At 58.8% G+C, this 22,241-nt stretch overlaps 1 protein-coding gene across 3 annotated transcripts in view; it reads left to right on the forward strand.

The window, feature by feature from the left end:
• The window catches only part of LOC122562786 (solute carrier family 2, facilitated glucose transporter member 11-like), an 83,786-nt gene that overhangs the window by 4,035 nt on the left and 57,510 nt on the right, over positions 1-22,241 (forward strand). Inside the window, exon 2 of one of the 3 annotated variants that reach the window (XM_088000143.1) lies at positions 18,464-18,597. The exons of the other annotated variants lie outside the window; for them this stretch is intronic. Coding sequence (XP_087856269.1) covers positions 18,589-18,597 — 9 coding nt within the window. The 5' untranslated portion in view covers positions 18,464-18,588. The remainder of the gene's footprint in view (positions 1-18,463; positions 18,598-22,241) is intronic. 3 annotated transcript variants of the gene reach the window in all.

Consider the following 22,241-nt stretch of genomic DNA (forward strand, 5'->3'; position numbering starts at 1 on the left):
GGGAGAGGGGGGAAGGGGGGAGAGGGGAAGGGAGGGGAGGGGGAAGGGAGGGGGGAGGGGGAAGGGGAAGGGGGGAGGAAGGGGAAGGGGGAGGGGGGGTAGGGGAAGGGGAAGGGGGGAGGAAGGGGAAGGAGGGAGGGGAGGGGGAAGGGGAGGGGAGGGGAAGGGGAGGGGGAGGGGGAAGGGGAGGGGGAAGGGGGAGGGGGGGGAGGGGGAAGGGGGGAGTGGAGAGGGGAAGGGGGGAGGGGGAGGGGGAAGGGGGGAGGGGAAGGGGGGAGGGGGAAGGGGGGGGAGGGGGAGGGGGAGGGGGAATTGGGGAGGGGAAGGGGAGGGGGAAGTGGGAGGCGGGAAGGGGGAGGGGGAGGGGGAGGGGGAATTGGGGAGGGGGAAGGGGGAGGGGGAAGGGGAGGGGGAAGTGGGAGGCGGAAGGGGGAGGGGGAAGGGGGGAAGGGAAGGGGAGGGGGAGGGGGAAGGGGAAGGGGAGGGGGAGGGGGAAGGGGAAGGGGAGGGGGAGGGGGAGGGGAAGGGGGAGGGGAAAGGGGAGGGGGAGGGGAGGGGGAAAGGGGGGGGGGAAGGGGAAGGGGAAGGGGAGGGGGAAGGGGAAGGGGAGGGGGAAGGGGAGGGGAGGGGGAAGGGAAGGGGGAGGGAAGGGGGAGGGGAAAGGGGTGGGGGAGGGGAAAGGGGAGGGGGAGGGAAAGGGGAGGGAGAAGGGGGAGGGAAAGGGGGAAAGGGGAGGGGGAGGAGAAAGGGAAAGGGGAGGGGGAGGGGAAGGGGAGGGGAAAGGGGAGGGGGAGGGGAGGAGGAGGGGGGAGGGTGGGAGGAGGAGGGGGAGGGGGGAGAAGTGGGGAGGGAGCGGGGGAGGAAGGGAGAAGGGGGGCGGGGGTAGGAGGGGGGGAGGGTGAGGGGGGAAGGTTGGGAGGGAGGGGGAAGGGGAGGGGGAGGGGAAGGGGAGGGGAAAGGGAAAGGGATGGGGAGGGGGAGGGGAAGGGGGGAAGGGGAGGGGTGAGGGAGTGGGAGGGGAAGGGAAGGGGAGGGGGAGGAGGAGGGGAGAGGGTGGAGGGGGAGAGGGGGGAGGAGGGGGAGAGGGCGGAGGGGGAGAGGGGGGAAGGGGAAAGGGGAGGGGAAGGGGAGTGGGAGGGGAGGGGGAGTGGGAGGGGAAGGGGAGGGGGTGGGGATGGGGGAGGGGAAGGGGAGGAGGGGGAGAGGGGTAGGGGTAGGAGTAGGGGAGGGGATTGGGGGGGAGGGGAGTGGGGAAGGGGGGAGGGGAGGGGGGAAGGGAGTGGTGGGAGGGGGAGGGGAGGAGGGGGGAGGGGGAGGGGAGGAGGGGGATGGGAGGAGGGGAGGGGGAGGGGGAGGGGAGGAGGGGGAGGGGGAAGTGGAGGGGGAGGGGGAAGGGGGAGGGGGAAGGGGAGGGGAGTGGGAAGGGGAGGGGAAGGGGGAAGGGGGGAGGGGGGAAGGGGAGGGGGGAAGGGGGAGGGAGAGTGGAGGGGAGGAGGGGGGAGGGGGGGGAGAGGGGAGGAGTGGGGGGAGAGGGGAGGGAGAGGGGATGGGAGGGGAGGGGAGGAGGGAGAGGGGGAGGGGAGTGGGGAGGGGAGTGGGGAGGGGAGGTGAGGAGGGTGGATGGAGGGTGAGTGGGAGGGGGGGGAGGCGGAGGGGAGGGGGAGGGGAAGGGGAGGGGAGGAGGGGGAGGGGAGGGGGAAAGGGGAGAGGAGGGGGAGGGGGTTAGGAGGGGAAGGGGGAGAGGGGAAGGGGGAGGGGGGAAGGCGGAGGGGAGGGGGGGAGGGGGACGGGAGGGGGGAGGGGAAGGGGAAGGGGGGGAGGGGGAGGGAAGGGGAAGGGGAGGGGAGGGGGTGGTGGAGGGGAAGGGGAGGGGAGGAGGGGGGACGAGGAGGGGGAGGTGAGGGGAGGAGAAGGGGGAGGGGGGACGGGGAGGGATGGGAAGGAAAGGGAAGGAAAGGGGAGGGGAGGGAGGGAAGGTGGAGAGGAAGGGAGGGGAGGGAAGGTGGAGGGGAAGGGGAGGGAAGGTGGAGGGGAGGGAAGGTGGAGGGGAGGGAAGGTGGAGGGAAGGGGAGGGAGAGGGGAAAGGAGGGAGAGGGGAAGGGGAAGGGGAAGGGGAGGGGAAGGGCAGGGGGAGGGGGGAGGAGGAGGGAGAGGGGGGAGGGTGGGAGGGGGAGAAGTGGGGAGGGCGGAGGGTGAGGGGGGAAGGTGGGGGGAGGAGGGAGGGGGAGGGGGAGGAGGGGGGAGGGGAAGGGGAGGGGAGGAGGAGGGACGAGGAGGGGGAGGTGAGGGGAGGAGGGGGGACGAGGAGGGGGAGGTGAGGGGAGGAGATGGGGGAGGGGGGACGGGGAGGGGAAGGGGGAGGGGAAGGGGAGGGGAGGGGAGGGAGAGGGGAAGGGGAGGGAGAGGGGAAGGGGAAGGGGAGGGGAAGGGGAGGGAGAGGGGAAGGAAGGGGAGGGAGAGGGGAAGGGCAGGGGGAGGGGAGGAGGAGGGGGAGGGTGGGAGGAGGAGGGGGAGGGGGAGAAGTGGGGAGGGAGCAGGGGAGGGAAGGGGGGCGGGGGTGGGAGGGGGGGAGGGTGAGGGGGGAAGGTGGGGAGGGAGGGTGAAGGGGAGGGGGAGGGGTAGGGGAGGGGAAAGGGAAAGGGGTGGGGAGGGGGAGGGGAAGGGGAGGGAGTGAGGGAGTGGGAGGGGAAGGGAAGGGGAGGGGGAGGAGAGGGGGGAGGAGGGGAGAGGGAGGAGGGGGAGAGGGGGAGGAGGGGGAGAGGGCGGAGGGGGAGAGGGAGGAGGGGGAGAGGGGAGGAGGGGGAGAGGGCGGAGGGGGAGAGGGGAGGGGGGGAAGGGGAAAGGGAAGGGGAGTGGGAGGGGAGGGGGAGTGGGAGGGGAAGGGGAGGGGGTGGGGATGGGAAAGGGGAGGGGAGGGGAAGGGGGGGAGAGGGGTAGGGGTAGGGGAGGTGGGGAGGGGATTGGGGGGAGGGGAGTGGGGGAAGGGGAGGAGGGGAGGGGGGGAAGGGAGTGGTGGGAGTGGGAGGCGAGGAGGGGAGGGGAGGGGGAAGGGGAGGGGGAAGGGGAGGGGAGGGGGAAGGGGAGGGGGAAGGGGAAGGGGAGGGGGAGGGGGAGGGGGAGGGGGAAAGGGGAGTGGGGAAGGGGAAGGGGAGGGGGAGGGGAGGGGAAGGGGGAGGGGGAAGGAAGGGGAAGGGGAAGGGGAGGGGGAAGGGGAAGGGAGGGGGAGGGGAGGGGGAAGGGGGAGGGGGAAGGAAGGGGAAGGGGAAGGGGAGGGGGAAGGGGAAGGGGAGGGGGAGGGGGAGGGGGAAGGGGGGGAGGGTGGAAGGGGAGGGGGGAAGGGGGAGGGAGAGTGGAGGGGAGGAGGGGGGAGGGGGGGAGAGGGGAGGAGTGGGGGGAGAGGGGAGGGGAGGGGAGGAGGGGGAGAGGGGATGGGAGGGGAGGGGAGGAGGGAGAGAGGAGGAGAGGGGGAGGGGAGTGGGGAGGGAGGGAGTGAGGAGGGTGGGATAGGAGGGGGAGTGGGAGGGGGGGAGGTGGAGGGGAGGGGGAGGGGAAGGGGGAGGGGAGGAGGGGGAGGGGAGGGGAAAGGGGAGAGGAGGGGGAGGGGGATAGGAGGGGGAAGGGAAGGGGGAAGGGGAGGGGGAGAGGGGAAGGGGGAAGGGGGAGGGGAAGGAGGAGGGGAGGGGGAGGGAGGAGGGGAGGGGGACGGGAGGGGGGAGGGAGAGGGGAGGGGGAAGGGGAAGGGGGGGAGGGGGAGGGGAGGGGGGAGGGGAGGGGGAAGGGGGGGAGGGGTGGGAGGGAAGGGGAGGGGGAAGGGGAAGGGGGGAGGGGGTGGGGAGGGGAAGGGGAGGGGAGGAGGGGGACGAGGAGGGGAGGTGAGGGGAGGAGAAGGGGGAGGGGGGACGGGGAGGGGATGGGAAGGAAAGGGAAGGAAAGGGGAGGGGAGGGGAGGGAAGGTGGAGGGGAAGGGGAGGGGAGGGAAGGTGGAGGGGAAGGGGAGGGAAGGTGGAGGGGAGGGAAGGTGGAGGGGAAGGGGAGGGAGAGGGGAAGGGGAGGGAGAGGGGAAGGGGAAGGGGAGGGAAGGGCAGGGGGAGGGGGGAGGAGGAGGGAGAGGGGGGAGGGTGGGAGGGGGAGAGGTGGGGAGGGCGGGGAGGGTGAGGGGGGGAAGGTGGGGGGAGGGAGGGAGGGGGAGGAGGGGGGAGGGGAAGGGGAGGGGAGGAGGGGGGACGAGGAGGGGGAGGTGAGGGGAGGAGAAGGGGGAGGGGGGGACGGGGAGGGGAAGGGAAGGGGAGGGGAGGGAGAGGGGAAGGGAGGGAGAGGGAGAGGGAAGGGGAAGGGGAGGGGAAGGGGAGGGAGAGGGGAAGGGAAGGGGAGGGAGAGGGGAAGTGCAGGGGGAGGGGAGGAGGAGGGGGAGGGTGGAGGAGGAGGGGGAGGGGGAGAAGTGGGGAGGGAGCGGGGAGGGAAGGGGAAGGGGGGCGGGGGTAGGGGGGGGGGAGGGTGAGGGGGGAAGGTTGTGGAGGGAGGGGGAAGGGGAGGGGGAGGGGAAGGGGAGGGGAAAGGGGTGGGGAGGGGGAGGGGAAGGGGGGAGGGGTGAGGGAGTGGGAGGGGAAGGGAAGGGGAGGGGGAGGAGAGGGGGGAGGAGGGGGAGAGGGGGGAGGAGGGGGAGAGGGCGGAGGGGGAGAGGGGGAGGGGGGAAGGGGAAAGGGGAGGGGAAGGGAAGGGGAGTGGGAGGGGAGGGGAGTGGGAGGGGAAGGGGTGGGGATTGGGAAAGTGGAGGGGGAGGGGAAGGGGGGGAGGGGGAGAGGGGTAGGGGTAGGGGAGGTGGGGAGGGGTAGGGGAAGGGGAGGAGGAGGGGGAGAGGGGTAGGGGTAGGGGAGGGGATTGGGGGGGAGGGGAGTGGGGGAAGGGGGGAGGGGAGGGGGGGAAGGGAGAGGGGGGAAGGGAGTGGTGGGAGGCGGAGGGGAGGAGGGGGAGGGGAGGAGGGGAGGGGGGAGGGGGAGGGGAGGAGGGGGAGGGGAGGAGGGGGAGGGGGAAGGGGGAGGGGTAAGGGGAGGGGGAGTGGGAAGGGGAGGGGGAAGGGGGAAGGGGGGAGGGGAGGGGAAGGGGAGGGGGAAGGGGGAGGGAGAGTGGAGGGGAGGAGGGGGGAGGGGGGGAGAGGGGAGGAGTGGGGGGAGAGGGGAGGGGAGGGGAGGAGTGGGGGGAGAGGGGAGGGGAGGGGAGGAGGGGGAGAGGGATGGGAGGGGAGGGGAGGAGGGAGAGGGGGAGGGGAGTGGGGAGGGGAGTGGGGAGGGGAGGTGAGGAGGGTGGGATGGGAGGGTGAGTGGGAGGGGGGGAGGCGGAGGGGAGGGGGAGGGGAAGGGGGAGGGGGGGAGGGGAAGGGGGAGGGGAGGAGGGGGAGGGGAGGGGGAAAGGGGAGAGGAGGGGGAGGGGGATAGGAGGGGGAAGGGGGAGAGGGGAAGGGGGAGGGGGGAAGGGGAGGGGAGGGGGGGAGGGGGACGGGAGGGGGGAGGGAGAGGGGAAGGGGAAGGGGGGGAGGGGGAGGGGAGGGGGAAGGGGAAGGGGGAGGGGTGGGGAGGGGAAGGGGAGGGGAGGAGGGGGAGGTGAGGGGAGGAGAAGGGGGAGGGGGGACGGGGAGGGGATGGGAAGGAAAGGGAAGGAAGGGGAGGGGAGGGGAGGAAGGTGGAGAGGAAGGGGAGGGGAGGGAAGGTGGAGGGGAAGGGGAGGAAGGTGGAGGGGAGGAAGGTGGAGGGGAGGGAAGGTGGAGGGGAAGGGGAGGGAGAGGGGAAGGGAGGGAGAGGGGAAGGGGAAGGGGAAGGGGAGGGGAAGGGCAGGGGGAGGGGAGGGAGGAGGGGGAGGAGAGGGTGGGAGAAGGGGGAGAGGGGTAGGGTAGGGGAGGGGATTGGGGGAGGGGAGTGGGGGGAGGGGGAGGGGAGGTGGATGGGAGGGGGAGGGGAGAGGGGAGGGAAGGAGGAGGGGAGGGGAGTGGGGGAGGGGGATGGGAGGTGGATGGGAGGGGGAGGGGGAGGGGGGAGGGGAAGGAGGAGGGGAGGGGAGGGGAGGGGAGGGGGAGGGGATGAGAGGGGGAGGGTAGGGGAGCGGTGGTAGGGGAGGGGGATGGGGAGGGAGGGGGAAGGGGAGGGGGAGGGGAAGGGGAGGGGAAGGGGTGGGGAGGGGGAGGGGAAGGGGGGAGGGGTGAGGGAGTGGGAGGGGAAGGGAAGGGGAGGGGGAGGAGAGGGGGGAGGAGGGGGAGAGGGGGGAGGAGGGGGAGAGGGCGGAGGGGAGAGGGGGAGGGGGGGAAGGGGAAAGGGGAGGGGAAGGGAAGGGGAGTGGGAGGGGAGGGGGAGTGGGAGGGGAAGGGGTGGGGATGGGGAAAGTGGAGGGGGAGGGGAAGGGGGGGAGGGGAGAGGGGTAGGGGTAGGGGAGGTGGGAGGGGTAGGAAGGGGGAGGAGGGGAGAGGGGTAGGGTAGGGGAGGGGATTGGGGGGGAGGGGAGTGGGGGAAGGGGGGAGGGGAGGGGGGAAGGGAGTGGGGGGAAGGGAGTGGTGGGAGGCGGAGGGAGGAGGGGGAGGGGAGGAGGGGAGGGGGGAGGGGGAGGGGAGGAGGGGGAGGGGGGAGGGGAGGGGAGGAGGGGGAGGGGGAAGGGGGAGGGGTAAGGGGAGGGGGAGTGGGAAGGGGAGGGGGAAGGGGGAAGGGGGGAGGGGGGGAAGGGGAGGGGGGAAGGGGGAGGGAGAGTGGAGGGGAGAGGGAGGGGGGAGGGGGGGAGAGGGGAGGAGTGGGGGGAGAGGGGAGGGGAGGGGAGGAGTGGGGGGAGAGGGGAGGGGAGGGGAGGAGTGGGGGAGAGGGAGGGGAGGGGAGGAGGGGGAGAGGGGATGGGAGGGGAGGGGAGGAGGGAGAGGGGGAGGGGGAAGTGGGGAGGGGAGTGGGGAGGGGAGGTGAGGGAGGGTGGGATGGGAGGGTGAGTGGGAGGGGGGAGGGGGAGGGGAGGGGGAAGGGGAAGGGGGAGGGGGTGGGGAGGGGAAGGGGAGGGGAGGAGGGGGAGGTGAGGGGAGGAGAAGGGGGAGGGGGGACGGGGAGGGGATGGGAAGGAAAGGGAAGGAAAGGGGAGGGGAGGGGAGGGAAGGTGGAGAGGAAGGGGAGGGGAGGGAAGGTGGAGGGAAGGGGAGGGAAGGTGGAGGGGAGGGAAGGTGGAGGGGAGGGAAGGTGGAGGGGAAGGGGAGGGAGAGGGGAAAGGGAGGGAGAGGGGAAGGGGAAGGGGAAGGGAGGGGAAGGGCAGGGGGAGGGGGGAGGAGGAGGGAGAGGGGGGAGGGTGGGAGGGGGAGAAGTGGGGAGGGCGGGAGGTGAGGGGGGGAAGGTGGGGGGAGGGAGAGAGGGAGGGGGAGGAGGGGGAGGGGAAGGGGAGGGGAGGAGGGGGACGAGGAGGGGAGGAGGTGAGGGAGGAGGGGGACGAGGAGGGGGAGGTGAGGGAGAGATGGGGAGGGGGGGACGGGAGGGGGGGGACGGGGAGGGGGAGGGGAAGGGAGGGGAGGGGAGGGAGAGGGGAAGGGGAGGGAGAGGGGAAGGGGAAGGGGAGGGGAAGGGGAGGGAGAGGGGAAGGGAAGGGGAGGGAGAGGGGAAGGGCAGGGGGAGGGAGGAGGAGGGGGAGGGTGGGAGGAGGAGGGGAGGGGAGAAGTGGGGAGGGGAGCGGGGGGAGGAAGGGGGGCGTGGGGGTGGGAGGGGGGGGGAGGGAGGGGGAAGGGGAGGGGGAGGGGTAGGGAGGGGAAAGGAAAGGGGTGGGGAGGGGAGGGGAAGGGAGGGGTGAGGGAGTGGGAGGGAAGGGAAGGGGAGGGGGAGGAGAGGGGGGAGGAGGGGAGAGGGAGGAGGGGGAGAGGGGAGGAGGGGGAGAGGGCGGAGGGGGAGAGGGGGAGGGGGGGAAGGGAAAGGGAAGGGGAGTGGGAGGGGAGGGCGAGTGGGAGGGGAAGGGGAGGGGGTGGGGATGGGGAAGGGGAGGGGGAGGGGAAGGGGGGGAGAGGGTAGGGGAGGTGGGGAGGGGTAGGGGAAGGGGAGGAGGGGGAGAGGGGTAGGGGTAGGGGAGGGGATTGGGGGGGAGGGGAGTGGGGGAAGGGGGGAGGGGAGGGGGGAAGGGAGTGGTGGGAGTGGGAAGGGAGGAGGGGAGGGGAGGGGAAGGGGAGGGGGAGGGGGGAGGGAGGGGGAGGGGGGAGGGGAGGGGGAGGGGGAAGGGGAGGGGGAAGGGGAAGGGGAGGGGGAGGGGGAGGGGGAAAGGGGAGGGGGAAGGGGAGTGGGAAGGGAAGGGAGGGGGAAGGGGAGGGGGAAGGGAAGGGGAGGGGGAAGGGGGAGGGGGAAGGAAGGGGAAGGGGAAGGGGAAGGGGAAGGGGAGGGGGAAGGGGAGGAGGGTGGAAGGGGAGGGGGGAAGGGGGAGGGAGAGTGGAGGGGAGGAGGGGGGAGGGGGGAGAGGGGAGGAGTGGGGGAGAGGGGAGGGGAGGGGAGGAGGGGGGAGAGGGGATGGGAGGGGAGGGGAGGAGGGAGAGAGGAGGAGAGGGGGAGGGGAGTGGGGAGGGAGTGGGGAGGGAGGTGAGGGAGGGTGGGATAGGAGGGGAGTGGAGGGGGGGGGAGGCGGAGGGGAGGGGGAGGGGAAGGGGGAGGGGAGGAGGTGGAGGGGAGGGGGAAAGGGGAGGGGAGGGGGAAAGGGGAGAGGAGGGGGAGGGGGATAGGAGGGGGAAGGGGAAGGGGGAAGGGGGAGGGGGAAGGGGAAGGGGGAAGGGGAGGGGGAGAGGGGAAGGGGGGAAGGGGGAGGGGAAGGGGGAGGGGGAGGGGAGGAGGGGAGGGGGAGGGGAGGAGGGGAGGGGGACGGGAGGGGGAGGGAGAGGGGAGGGGGAAGGGGAAGGGGGGGAGGGGGAGGGGAGGGGGAGGGAGGGGAAGGGGGGGAGGGGGTGGGGAGGGGAAGGGGAGGGGGAAGGGGGGAGGGGGTGGGGAGGGGAAGGGAGGGGAGGAGGGGGGACGAGGAGGGGGAGGTGAGGGGAGGAGAAGGGGAGGGGGGACGGGGAGGGGATGGGAAGGAAAGGGAAGGAAAGGGGAGGGGAGGGAAGGTGGAGGGGAAGGGGAGGGGAGGAAGGTGGAGGGAAGGGGAGGGAAGGTGGAGGGGAGGGAAGGTGGAGGGGAAGGGGAGGGAGAGGGGAAGGGGAGGGAGAGGGGAAGGGGAAGGGAGGGGGAGGGGAAGGGCAGGGGGAGGGGGGAGGAGGAGGGAGAGGGGGGAGGGTGGGAGGGGGAGAGGTGGGGAGGGCGGGAGGGTGAGGGGGGAAGGTGGGGGGAGGGAGGGAGGGGGAGGAGGGGGGAGGGGGAAGGGGAGGGAGGAGGGGGGACGAGGAGGGGGAGGTGAGGGGAGGAGAAGGGGGAGGGGGGGACGGGGAGGGGAGGGGAAGGGAGAGGGGAAGGGGAGGGAGAGGGGAAGGGGAAGGGGAGGGGAAGGGGAGGGAGAGGGGAAGGGAAGGGGAGGGAGAGGGGAAGTGCAGGGGGAGGGGAGGAGGAGGGGGGAGGGTGGGAGGAGGAGGGGGAGGGGGAGAAGTGGGGAGGGAGCGGGGGAGGGAAGGGAAGGGGGGCGGGGGTAGGGAGGGGGGGAGGGTGAGGGGGGAAGGTGTGGAGGGAGGGGGAAGGGGAGGGGGAGGGGAAGGGGAGGGAGAAAGGGGTGGGGAGGGGGAGGGGAAGGGGGGAGGGGTGAGGGAGTGGGAGGGGAAGGGGAGGGGAGGAGAGGGGGGAGGAGGGGGAGAGGGGGGAGGAGGGGGAGAGGGCGGAGGGGGAGGGGGGGAAGGGGAAAGGGGAGGGGAAGGGAGTGGGAGGGGAGGGGGAGTGGGAGGGGAAGGGGTGGGGATGGGGAAAGGGGAGGGGGAGGGGAAGGGGGGGAGGGGGAGAGGGGTAGGGGTAGGGGAGGTGGGGAGGGGTAGGGGAAGGGGGAGGAGGGGGAGAGGGGTAGAGGTAGGGGAGGGGATTGGGGGGAGGGGAGTGGGGGAAGGGGGGAGGGGAGGGGGGGAAGGGAGTGGGGGGAAGGGAGTGGTGGGAGGGGGAGGGGAGGAGGGGAGGGGAGGAGGGGGAGGGGAGGAGGGGGAGGGGAGGAGGGTGGAGGGGGAGGGGAGGAGGGGGAGGGGGAGTGGGGAGGGGAGGGGGTGGGGAGGGGGAGGAGAGGGTGGGAGAAGGGGGAGAGGGGTAGGGGTAGGGGAGGGGATTGGGGGAGGGGAGTGGGGGAGGGGGAGGGGAGGTGGATGGGAGGGGGAGGGGGAGGGGGAGGGGAAGGAGGAGGGGAGGGGAGTGGGGGGAGGGGGATGGGAGGTGGATGGGAGGGGGAGGGGGAGGGGGGAGGGGAAGGAGGAGGGGAGGGGAGGGGAGGGGGAGGGGGGAGGGGATGAGAGGGGGAGGGTAGGGGAGGGGGATGGGGAGGGAGGGGGAGCGGTGGAAGGGGAGGGGGATGGGGAGGGAGGGGGAGGGGTGTGAAGGGGAAGGGGAGGGAGGGGTGTGAGGGGGGGGGGGGAGGAGTGTGAGGGGGAGGGGGAGGTGGGGGAGGGGTGTGATGGGAGGGGAGGGGTGTGATTGGGAGGGGAGGAGTGGGAGGGGAGGGGGAGGAGTGGGAGGGGAGGGGTGTGATTGGGAGGGGGAGGAGTGGGAGGGGAGGGGTGTGATGGGGAGGGGGAGGAGTGGGAGGGGAGGGGTGTGATGGGGAGGGGGAGGAGTGGGAGGGGAGGGGTGTGATGGGGAGGGGGAGGAGTGGGAGGGGAGGGGTGTGATGGGAGGGGGAGGAGTGGGAGGGGAGGGGTGTGATTGGGAGGGGGAGGAGTGGGAGGGGAGGGGTGTGATTGGGAGGGGGAGGAGTGGGAGGGGAGGGGTGTGATTGGGAGGGGGAGGAGTGGGAGGGGAGGGGTGTGATTGGGAGGGGGAGGAGTGGGAGGGGAGGGGTGTGATTGGGAGGGGGAGGAGTGGGAGGGGAGGGGTGTGATTGGGAGGGGAAGGGGAGTGTGGGGGAGGGGTGTGATTGGGAGGGGGAGGGGTTGTAATGGGGAGGGGGAGGGGAGTGTGGGGGAGGGGTGTGATGGGGAGTGTGGGGGAGGGGAGTGATGGGGAGGGGGAGGGGTGTGATGGGGTGGGGTGTGATGGGGAGGGCTATGATGGGGAGGGGGAGGGGTGTGGGGAGGGGGAGAGGCATGATGGGGAGGGGGGTGATGGGGAGGGGTGTGATGGGGAGGGGGAGGGGTGTGATGGGGTGGGGTGTGATGGGGAGGGGGAGGGGGAGGGGGAGGGGAGTGATGGGGAATAGGAGGGGTGTGATGAGGAGGGGTAGGGGTGTGATGGGCAGGGGGAGGGGTGTGATGGGGAGGTGGGGGAGTGATGGGGAGGGGGAGGGGTGTGATGGGGAGGGGGAGGGGAGTGTGGGGGAGGGGTGTGATGGGGAGTGTGGGGGAGGGGAGTGATGGGGAGGGGGAGGGGTGTGATGGGGTGGGGTGTGATGGGGAGGGCTATGATGGGGAGGGGGAGGGGTGTGGGGAGGGGGAGAGGCATGATGGGGAGGGGGGTGATGGGGAGGGGTGTGATGGGGAGGGGGAGGGGTGTGATGGGGTGGGGTGTGATGGGGAGGGGGAGGGGGAGGGGAAGTGATGGGGAGGGGGAGGGGTGTGATGGGGAGGGGGAGGGGAGTGATAGAGAAGGGGAGTGATGGGGAGGTGGAGGGGTGTGATGGGGAGGGGAGAATGAGGGTGATGGAGGAGGGGTTGTGGAGTTCCAGATTGCTGCCATCCTCTGGGTGAAGAGGTTTTCTCCCTCCCTCCCTCCCTCCCTCACATCCCCCTGTAAACCACCTGCCCCTTCCCTTCCATCCATACCCCCTCGTCATTGATCCCTCCATCAAGGGGGAAAAACCTCCTTCCTCCCTTCCCCTCAGAATTTTATACATCTCAATCATGTCGCCTCTCAAGGGAACAATCCTAGTCTGTCCAATCTCTCTCCATGATTAAAACTCACCGGCCCAGGCACCATCCTGGTAAATCTCCTCTATACCCTCTCCAGTGCAATCATCTCCCCGCTATTAAACACTATGACTTGGCCAATAAAAGCAAGTATCCCTTATGCCTTCTTCACCACTTTATCCACTTGTCCTATTACCTTCAGGGACCAGTGGACATACACACCAAGGTTCATCGCATTCCTAGTGCTTTCCAGGGACCTACCCATTTGTCATGTCTATCTTTAGCCTCTTAGCTCAGTTGGCTGGAAGGCTGACTTGTGAATGCAGTGTGGGAATTGAACCCACATTGAGCTCTGCGTAAAGTTCCCTACTCCTTAACTTCACATGAGACATGGTGACTATCAGGTTAAACCATCACAAACTATCTCTAACATCAGAGCAACCCTAGAGTCTTCTGGAACTTTGACAACTTTACTTTTACTTTTGCCCTGGACAAAGGAACTGAGAGTATTGTTGCTAAGTTTGTAGATGACACAAATACATGTGCAGGGACAGGTAGTGTTGAGGAAACAGGGAAGCTGCTGAAGGACGTTGACAGGCTGGGAGAGTGGGCAAAGAAGGGACAGATAGAAATGCAATGTTTGCATTCATTTCAAGAGTGCTATAATACAAGAGTAGGGATGTGTTACTGGGTCTGCATAAGTCTCTGGTCAGACAGCATTTGGAACATTGTGAGCAGTTTTGTGCCCCATATCTATGGAAGGATATGCTGGCCTTGGAGGGGGTCCAGAGAAGGTTTACAAAGACAATTCTGTTGATGAAAGGCTTGTCATGTGAGGAGCGGTTGAGGACTTTGGTTCTGTATGCGATGGAGTTTAGAAGGATGGGAGGGAATCTGGTTGAAACGTACAGAATCCTGTTAGGCCTGGGTAGAGTGGACATGAAGAAGATGTTTCCACTAGTAGGAGAGACAAGGGCACAGCCTCAGAGCAAACTGAGATGAGGAGAAATATTTTCAGCGATGGTAATTTTGTGGAACTCATTACTACAGAGGTCTGTGGAAGTAAGGTGTATTTGAGACAGAGATAGATAGTTATTGATTAGTAAGGGGGATCAAGGGGAGAAGGAAGGAGACTGAGGTTGAGACACCTATCAGCCCTGATGAAATGGCAGAGCAAACTTGATGGGCTGAATGGCCTATTTGTGCTTTTTTTTATGGTTTTATGGTCTAAGTCCATCACCTCTCTAATATCCAGATTGAATTCCATTTGCCACTGATGCCGTGTGACTGACTTGTCGATAATCCTCCTGTAATGCTATCTTCCTCCCTATTTACCAGGCCACTAGGTTTTGTGTTATTCATGAACTTACTGATCAACTCTCTTACTTTCAGACTGAGCTGTTTATGTAAGCCATAAACAGCGAGGGCCCCAATGCAGATCCTTGTGAAACGCCACTGTACAAAGGCTTCCCCAGTCACAAAAGAACAACCCTCGACTATCTCCCCTTACTTCCTGCTATTCAACCAATTCAAATTTCCTTGGATTCCCTGGGCTGTTCCCTTTGCTGTCAAACCACCATGTGGGTTCTTATCAAAATCTTGCTGAAGTCCAAGTAGGTAAGAAGCAAGCTGGTATTCTGTTGTTACTCAGGTTGGTGGCTATTGTGTGAACAATGCATCTAACGTTCTGACTCTGAGATGTGAACTTGATAGCCATGAGTTGGATTGTACTGAGATCTCACTGAGAGTAGGAATCTCTGGATTCCACCTGGTGCCACATACCAGTGAGAATAGGGATAGGAGAACAGGACAGATGGAATGCATGGCTGAGGAGTGAATGCAGGGAGCAGGAATTCAGATTTTTCGATCATGGAGATCTCTCTTCTGGCATAAATGACCTGAATGAGAAGGAAGGGTTGCACCTGAACTGGAGGGGGAGCCATATCCTGGGAGGGAAGATTTGCAAGGGCTGCCCAGGAGGGTTTAGACTAGTCTGGCGTGAAGAGGTGGGACCCTAAAAAGTAGTGAGGCAAGAGAGAAGATTGAGGCTGGTACAGAAGTTAGAGAGCAGGTTAAGTAGACAAGGCAGGCAAGAGCATGGCAGAAAACGAAGAAAGACTGATAATTAAACTGCATCTATTTTAATGCAAGGGGCCTGACAGGTAAGGCAGATGAACTCAGGGCAAGGAGGGGAACATGGGACTGGGATATCATAGCTATTACAGAAACACAGCTGAGGGAGGGATAGAACCAGCAATCCAATGTTCTGGGGTGCAGATACCACAGGGAGGATAGAAGGGAGGCAAGAGAGGAGGGGGAGTGGAGTTTTTGACTAGGGAAAACATTACATCAGTACTTAGATAGAATATTCCTGGGTAATCATCCAGTGAAGTTACATGGGTGGAACTGAGAAATTTGAAGGGGGGCAGTGATCACTTTGGGATTGTCCTATAGCACCTCCCCCCCCCCCCCAATAATCAGCAGAAAAATGAACAGCAAATATGTAGGGAGATTGCAGATAGCCGTGAGAATAATAGGGTCATAATAGTAGGGGTTTTTAACTTTTCAAACATTGACTGGGACTGCTTGGAAGAGGAAGAATTTGTTAAGTGTGTTCAAGAAAACTTTCTCAGTATGTAGATGACCCTACTAGAGAAGGGGCAAAGCTCAGACTCCTCTTGGGAAATAAAGCAGGGCAAGTAACTGAGGTGTTAGTGGAGAAGCATATTGGCACCACTGACCATAATTATATTAGATTTGAAATAGTTACGGAAAAGGACAGGCCTGGTCCACAAGGTAAAGTTCCAAATTGGGGCAAGGCCAACTTTGATGGTATTCGACAGGAACTTTCAACGTTAAGTGGGGTGGGGGTGGGGGGTGGTGGGCGTGTGCTGTTTGCAGGTAAAGGGACGTCTGGCAAACGGGAGGCTTTCAAGAGTGGGATAACAAAAGTTCAGTCATAGCATGTTTCTGTTAGTGTGAAGGGCAAGGCTAGCAGGAGTAGGGAAACTGAATGACTAGAGATATTGAGGCTCTGATTAAGAAAAAGAAGGAGGCAAATGGCAATTATGCATGGCTGGAATCAAGTGATTCCTTTGAGGAGTAAAGATATTGTAGATGTACTCTTAAGAGGGAAATCAGGAGGGCATAAAGGGTACATGAGATAGCTTTGGTAGATAAGGTTAAGGAGAATCCAAAGAGATTCTACAAGTGTATTAAGGGCAAAAGTGTAACTAGAAAGGGAATAGGGCCTCTTAAAGATCAACAGACACTGGTGATATGTCAGAAGACGGGAGGGTGGCTAATGTTGTGCCATTATTTAAGAAAGGCTGGAAGGAAGTGCCAGGAAACTACATACTGGTCAGCCAGATGTCAGTTGTGGGTAAATTGTTGGAGGGGATTCTGAGAGCTAGGATTTACATGCATTAGAATGGGAAGAACTGATTTAAGATAGTCAGCATGGATTTGTGTGTGGGAAATCCTGTCTTAAAAACTTGATTGAGTTTTTTGAAGAGGTGGATGAAGACAGAACGGTACACGTTGTCTACATGGACTTTAGTAAGACATTTGACAAGGTTCTGCATAGTAAACTGGTTAGTAAGGTTAGATCACATGGGATCCGGGATGATCTAGCCAATTGGACACAAAATTGGCTTGGCAGTAGGAGACAGAGGGCGATGGTAGAGGGTTGTTGTTCAGACTGGGGGCCTGTGACCAGTGATGTGTCGCAAGGATCACTGCTGGATCCACTGATTTTCATCATTTATATAAATGATTTGGATGTGAATGTAGGAGGCATGGTTAGTAAGTTTGCAGATGACACCAAAATTGTGGTATAGTGGACAGGGCAGAAGGTTACCTCCAGAGTGCAAATTTTAATCAATTGTGCCAATGGAAGAAATTTAATCTAGATTATTGCAAAGCATTGCATTTTGGTAAGATAAACCAGAGGAGGACTTATAGAGTTAATGGTAGGGCCCTCGATAATACAGCTGAACAGAGAGACCTAGAGGTTCAGATTCATAGTTCGTTGAAAGTGGACAGGGTGGTGATGAAGGTATTTGGCAAGCTTGGCTTTATTGGTCAGCATTGAATTCAGGAGTTGAGATGTCATGTTAGGGTTGTGTGAGACATTGGTAAGGCCACATTTGGAATATTGCACACAATGCTGGCCGCCCTGTCATAGGAAGGATGTTATTAAACAGTAAAGATTTAAAAGGATTTTGCTGAGACTGGAGAGTTTGAGTTACAAGACGCGGCTGGATAGGCTGGGACTTTTTTTCCCTGGAATGTAGGTAGCTGAGGAGTGACCTTATAAAGGTTTATAAGATCATGAAGGACATGGATAAGGTGAACAGCCAAGGTCTTTTCCCCAGGTTAGAGGGCATAAGTTCAAGGAGAGAGATGAAAGATTTAAAAGGGACCTGATGGGTCAACTTTTTCACACAGAGGATGGTGCGTATATGGAACGAGCTGCCAGTGGAACTGGTAGAGGCGAGTTCAACATTTAAAGAAATTTGGACAGGCAAAAGGATCGTAAAGATTTAGAGGGTTATGTGCCAAATGCAGGCAAATGGGACTAGTTTAGTTTCAGAAACCTGGTGGACGTGGACAAGTTGGGCTGAAGGGTCTGTTTCTGTGCTGTATGACTCTATCTGGTGAGCCTCCCCTGTCAGTTTGAGAGTTGTCTTATAGTCTATATCCATCTCTTTTTGCCATTTCCATGGCAGTGATCTCATCCTTCCGTGTTAGCTTATTACATTTGCATAAACGCTTGTCCTCCATTTTATTGTTCTTGAGATCTCGCATGAATTTTTCTCTGAAGGTGACAATTTCTAAGTTTGTGCCAAACCCACAGCGATGAGAAGGTTTCTTTATTTTAAGATTGTAATCTGCAACTGGTTCCATTGGTGAAAGGCAGTGCAATCTGCCGTGCTCATTTTCTCCCAATTACGTCCTTAGTTTTGCGATAAAACAAGTCCAGAATCTAATTCATTTCAGGACAATCCAATGTAGTGTGATCTGGTGGCAATGATGGTTAGACTGCAGCTCGAAATCATGTGACCCATCACGGTTTGGAAAACATTTACTTTATTCTCATACTGTTCACTTCCAGCCAAGTGTTTTGCAATCACACCAGCACCATACTGACTGAGCGTGCACATTATCTCAGCATAAGGTGCAGTCAATTTCAAATGCTCAAACGTCTTCAAAATGAGTTCAAAAATATGACATAATGCGCTTGACTTCTCAAAATAAGTGTAAAATGATCTGTCCCAAGCTTGACAATTTTCTGTTGTATGTTTCACTCTGGTCTCAAGATCAATTGCATGCAGCTATTATTGATCCATTTAATTTCGCCTTCTCAACACCATGTTGAGAGCTGTACACCATGTTAATGACACCCATCTTGACCTCAACACCATTTCTCCTGACCTCTTCACTCTGGGAAAGTTAAGGCCACCCTATCAGATCAACCATGGTCTAGTGCAGTTAACTTGAGGGGCTGAATGGCTTACTTCTATTCTTGTATTTTGAATCAATCTGTTCAGACATGATGTGAGATATTTCTGGCTTAGTTGGGACTTGAACTCAGACTTTCTGGCCCTACCACAATGCCGCAAGAGCCCCTTACCTATATTTGTACTCCTGTGTTAAAAATATAACAGGCTGGTCCAAGGAGATGTTGTTTAACTTCTGAAAACCTTTTCCTAAGAGCAAAGCAATTTAAAAAAAAACTAACCCACTAATTTTCCTAATCGACCTGTCCAGAGATGTTATGCCACACTTCTGGAGCAGATGGGTTTTGACCCCAAGTTTTCCTCAGTTCAGGGCTGGGGACACTTACCACTGTACCATGAGGGCCCCAGCAAAGTGATTGTTAATGCCGCGATAATAATGAGTAAGACTGCTGGGTACTTAAGGAGGCACATTTATTGTTGAATAAATGGAGGGTTTATGGAATTTCAGATGCCATCAATTGTATGCTTAAGGAAGGAGAAACATTAAGGTGCTCACGTTCCATAATACATTCCAAACTAAGAAAAGGAATCAAAATTGTAAAAAACAATTCCAGTAACATATTAGTGATTACTTAGTAACATTATTAAAACCTTGTCAGTGATTGAAAACAAGCATAAGATTTGGCATTAATAGGCAGATAATAATGAGATATAGTCTATTTGAATTATCTCTGGTGCTATGTGAATACTTTTATATTCAGCCCTCTCTGTCACTGGTTAAGTAGTCATCAATGCTTTGCCAAGTGGGTGCACTTGATCAACCATTCTCACAAGAGTGCTTTTCTTCTTCTCTCTTTGGCGAGTGAACAAAGTGGAGAAAAGTGATTCAATGGCATTTGATCTTTTGAGTTTTAAAACTACACAGTAGTTTCCACAAAATGTGCCAAAATGTTTTAGAAATATCTTTCGAACAAAGGAACAGGGTTGTAATTGAATTTCTTCTGCTATAAAGGCACGTAGATATTACAAAATGACCGTTTGTTGCTTTGTCTTTATGCAACAGGGAATTCTCCCCCTGTGTGAGGAAGTTTGATTATCTCAACTTCTTTCCTGCTTTTTTCAAACTTGGTGCTGTCCTGTCCCTGGATCTGACCATTCACCTAACTTTCTCACTGTAGAAGTTCACAAATGGAACTGGTAAGTTATTTGGGCAGTTATACTGGTCAAGCTTTGTGCATCTGACCATGGAGATGTTTGAAGTGAATGGCTCCCGTCTCTTTCTCTTTGACTCTTCCCTCTCTCTCTCTCTCTCTCTCTCTCTCTCTTTTTCACGCTCTCTCACACTTTTTGATTTAAAAAAAGGCATGTGAATAAAACAAAATAAGTATGTAGAAAGATAATTTAAAAATAAAGTACTGAATAAAATAAATATAAGGTACGAAAAACACTTTGCAGCATTGCTTGGGTAGTGGGATTGTGATTCCTGACTTGACTCCTCCAGTTCCAGTGGGGGTGAGGAGAACACAAATCTGGAGCTGCCTCCTCACTAACTTGATTGGAGCTAAGGGCTGAGTGTCTGCTGCACTACTGCTGCCTCTGTGCTTAGCAAGGAGTTGAGCAGCTTTCACTGAAAACACATAATGATGCCTCTTCTTAAAGGCAGTCTGTCTCTCTTAATGAACGCTACACTAAATGACAAGAGGCTGGCGCTGAATACCATTCCTTTGAGTTGCAGCCTTTGAGTGAACAGAACACCCACCCCACTGCTCCCCAGTGAGAATGCAGCAACACTGTCTTTCAAATTCAGGCACTCCCTAACCAAACCTCAGTCTTTTCAGGATTAGTGGTGCTGGAAGAGGTCAGCAGTTCATGCTGCCTGAACTGCTGTGCTCTTCCAGCACCACTAATCCAGAATCTGGTTTCCAGCATCCGCAGTCATTGTTTTTACCTCCGTCTTTTCAGACAGTTTACCACGGCAGGTATCTTCAAGTTCATTTTAGCTGCAAGTTGGGTGCCAAACAAGGATACAAAAGAATCATACTTCACACTTCAAATTTGCCAGTACTTGCACAGGTTTGTTGAATAGGTCAGTGTAATCCAAATTTGACTAGGACCTGAGATAACATTACACACACTAAGCACCACTTCCCTTTATTTCCTACTTTTGTTTTCTTTTTCCCCCAATTTGCCAGCCAGACACAGTTAAGTATGAAATCCTGTGCCTTTGGAAATGCCAGACATTGAGGTGTTACGACAGCTATTTCTTCAGAGCATTACTTCAGAACTCAGTTCTGAATAAATAACTGTCATAACACCTCAATGTCTGGCACTTCCAAAGGCACAAGATTTCATACTTAACTGTGTTTGACTGGCAAATCGGGGGAAAAAAGAAAGGAAAAAACTAGGAAATAAAGGGAAGTGGTGCTTAGTGTGTGTAATGTTATCTCAGGTCCTAGTCACTGTAGACACTAGAGAACACAACAATCTACCCTCTAAGTGGCATTAATTTGTCAACCGCACTTAGTGGAGAAGTATTATTGACATTGAACAAGATGACCTATATTTATGAGACAGTAATGTAATGGTAATGTTACTGCTCAAGGGCCCCAGTCAAAAAATCTGACATTGGAAAGCTAGTCTCACTAAATGAAAGTGAAACTAACATCTGTTGTCATGTAAATTAATCTTTTTCACTGATTTCCTTCAGGGAAGGAGATCTGCTGTCTTTACCAGTCTGCCTGTAGAGCAACGCCAATGTGTTTGACTCTTTATATCCTTTTGAAATTGCCCTACTTGGCCATGGCAGCTCAGCATGAGAAACAACCTTGGCAGCAATGCCCACAACTCACTGGGAAAGTAAGAAATTTAAAAAAAATGATAGTCATGATTTGGAGATGCCGGTGTTGGACTGGGGTGTACAAAGTTTAAAATCACACAACACCAGGTTATAGTCCAACAGGTTTTTTTTTTGGAAGCACTAGCTGTCGGCCACCTGATGAAGGAGCGGCGCTCCGAAAGCTAATGCTTCCAAATAAACCTGTTGGACTATAACCTGGCGTTGTGTGACTTTAAAACAAAATGATACAACACCTTTCAGAACCGAAGGAACTGCTAAAAGCTTTTTACAGCTGATGGAAAACATTTGAAGTGTAGTCATTGTTTTATGCAGGAAAATGTCGTGACCAGTCCCTCTCCTGCAGGCAATGATGTGTCAATAACAAGATAATCTGTGTCGCTGATAGGCCAAGGCTATGGGCAAAACGACTGCTGTTTGAAACCATATTCTAAGAAAAGGGAGGGGGGGGTCAATGTCACCTCTCCAGATTGGTACCTCTGACCATGCAGCGTTCCCTCAGTACCGTATCTGAAGTGTCAGTCTGAGGTGATCTGGAGTCTTTGAAGTTGGACTGCCCTCAGCCTCGGAGACAAGGGTGCTAATGCTGGCACGCAGAGTAGGGTTCCACTTACACAGTATACTGTCAAATGCAGTTGATCTCAAACTTGTGACTGTGTCTCCCTGTGCACGAGTGTGCTTGCTCGCTCGCTGTTCTTTTGCTACTGGGTGGAATTGAGGCCAGATTGAAAGGTTGAAACTCTTTCTTCTCCTTGTTATAATTGTCCGAAGATCATAAATGAAAAGTTAGTTTTAAAATGTCAGTCAATGTCTCTTAGACTGTAAGGAATTGGAAATGCCCATATTTTCGTTGTGTTGTTTAGCATATTTAGGTTCTATTTAGGTTCTGCAATTATTTTCATTTGTTTGCGGAATGTGGGTGTCACTAGTTGGCAGCTTTTATTACCCATTCAGGTTGTTCTAGAAAAGATGGTGGAGAGCTGCTTGAACCGTTGGAATGTAGGAGTACCTTCGGTGCTGCTCGGAAGTGAGTTCCGGCATTTAGATCCAGGGACTGTGGAAGAATGGTGATTCGGGTCAAGAAAGGGTGGAAAAGAAGGTAACTTATAGGTGCTTCTAGGTGGTAGGAGTCACAGGTTTGGAAGGTGCTGTCAGAGGAGCCTTGAAAAGTAATTCATCTTGTAAATGGTACGCTCTGTTGTGATTATGCACCAGTTTTGAAGGGAGTGAATGTTGAAAAGTGGTGGATGGGGTGCCAATCAATTGGGTGTCAAGCCTCTTGAGTTTTGTCCGACCTGCACTCCTCCAGGAATTTATTATTCCTTCACAGTCTTGACTGCTGCCTTGGTGGACAGACATTGTGAATTAGGAGATTAGTTAATCTCAGAATTCCTAGTTTGATGTTGTAACCACTGGATTCATAAACCTGGCCCAATTCATTATCTGGTCTCTGGTGACTCCCAGGATGTTAATAGTATGGGATTCACTGGTAGTAATGTGGTTGAATGTCAAATAGCGATGGTCAGATTCTGTTTGGTTTGAGATGGTCTTCTGTGTTAGCTCTGAAAGTATTTTTCCTGTTAGCAGTATCTATGATTGTTGTCCGGTTATGTCTGAGATTTGGGTTGATGCAGAGTGCAGGAGGAGATCTCATTATCAGTAAACATTACGTTTCATTGAACATTGTTTTCTAACTATGTGCAGGACCAGGCTTTAGATGCCATCGTCTCCAATAGGTTTGGTTGTTCTGTGATCTTTCATCACTGATGATGTAAGACAACTTAATTTATGCATTAACATTAACCCTCACACTACAGTGTTACCTGAGCTGACGTATTAGTGCAGCCCTCACTAATCAGCGTGCTGCTTTGCCTTTGCTTGACGTGTCTTTGGTCTGTTTAGGTGGGTATAATGTTCAAGTTCCTAGAATGCTAGCAGAGAGTAACCAGCTCATCACAAATGAAAACATCTTATATAGTCATTTCCT

Source organism: Chiloscyllium plagiosum, unplaced genomic scaffold (genome assembly GCF_037043375.1).
Source record: "Chiloscyllium plagiosum isolate Xiang-an unplaced genomic scaffold, Cpla_swu_hap1 HiC_scaffold_24, whole genome shotgun sequence".
Taxonomy (NCBI): Eukaryota; Metazoa; Chordata; class Chondrichthyes; order Orectolobiformes; family Hemiscylliidae; genus Chiloscyllium; species Chiloscyllium plagiosum.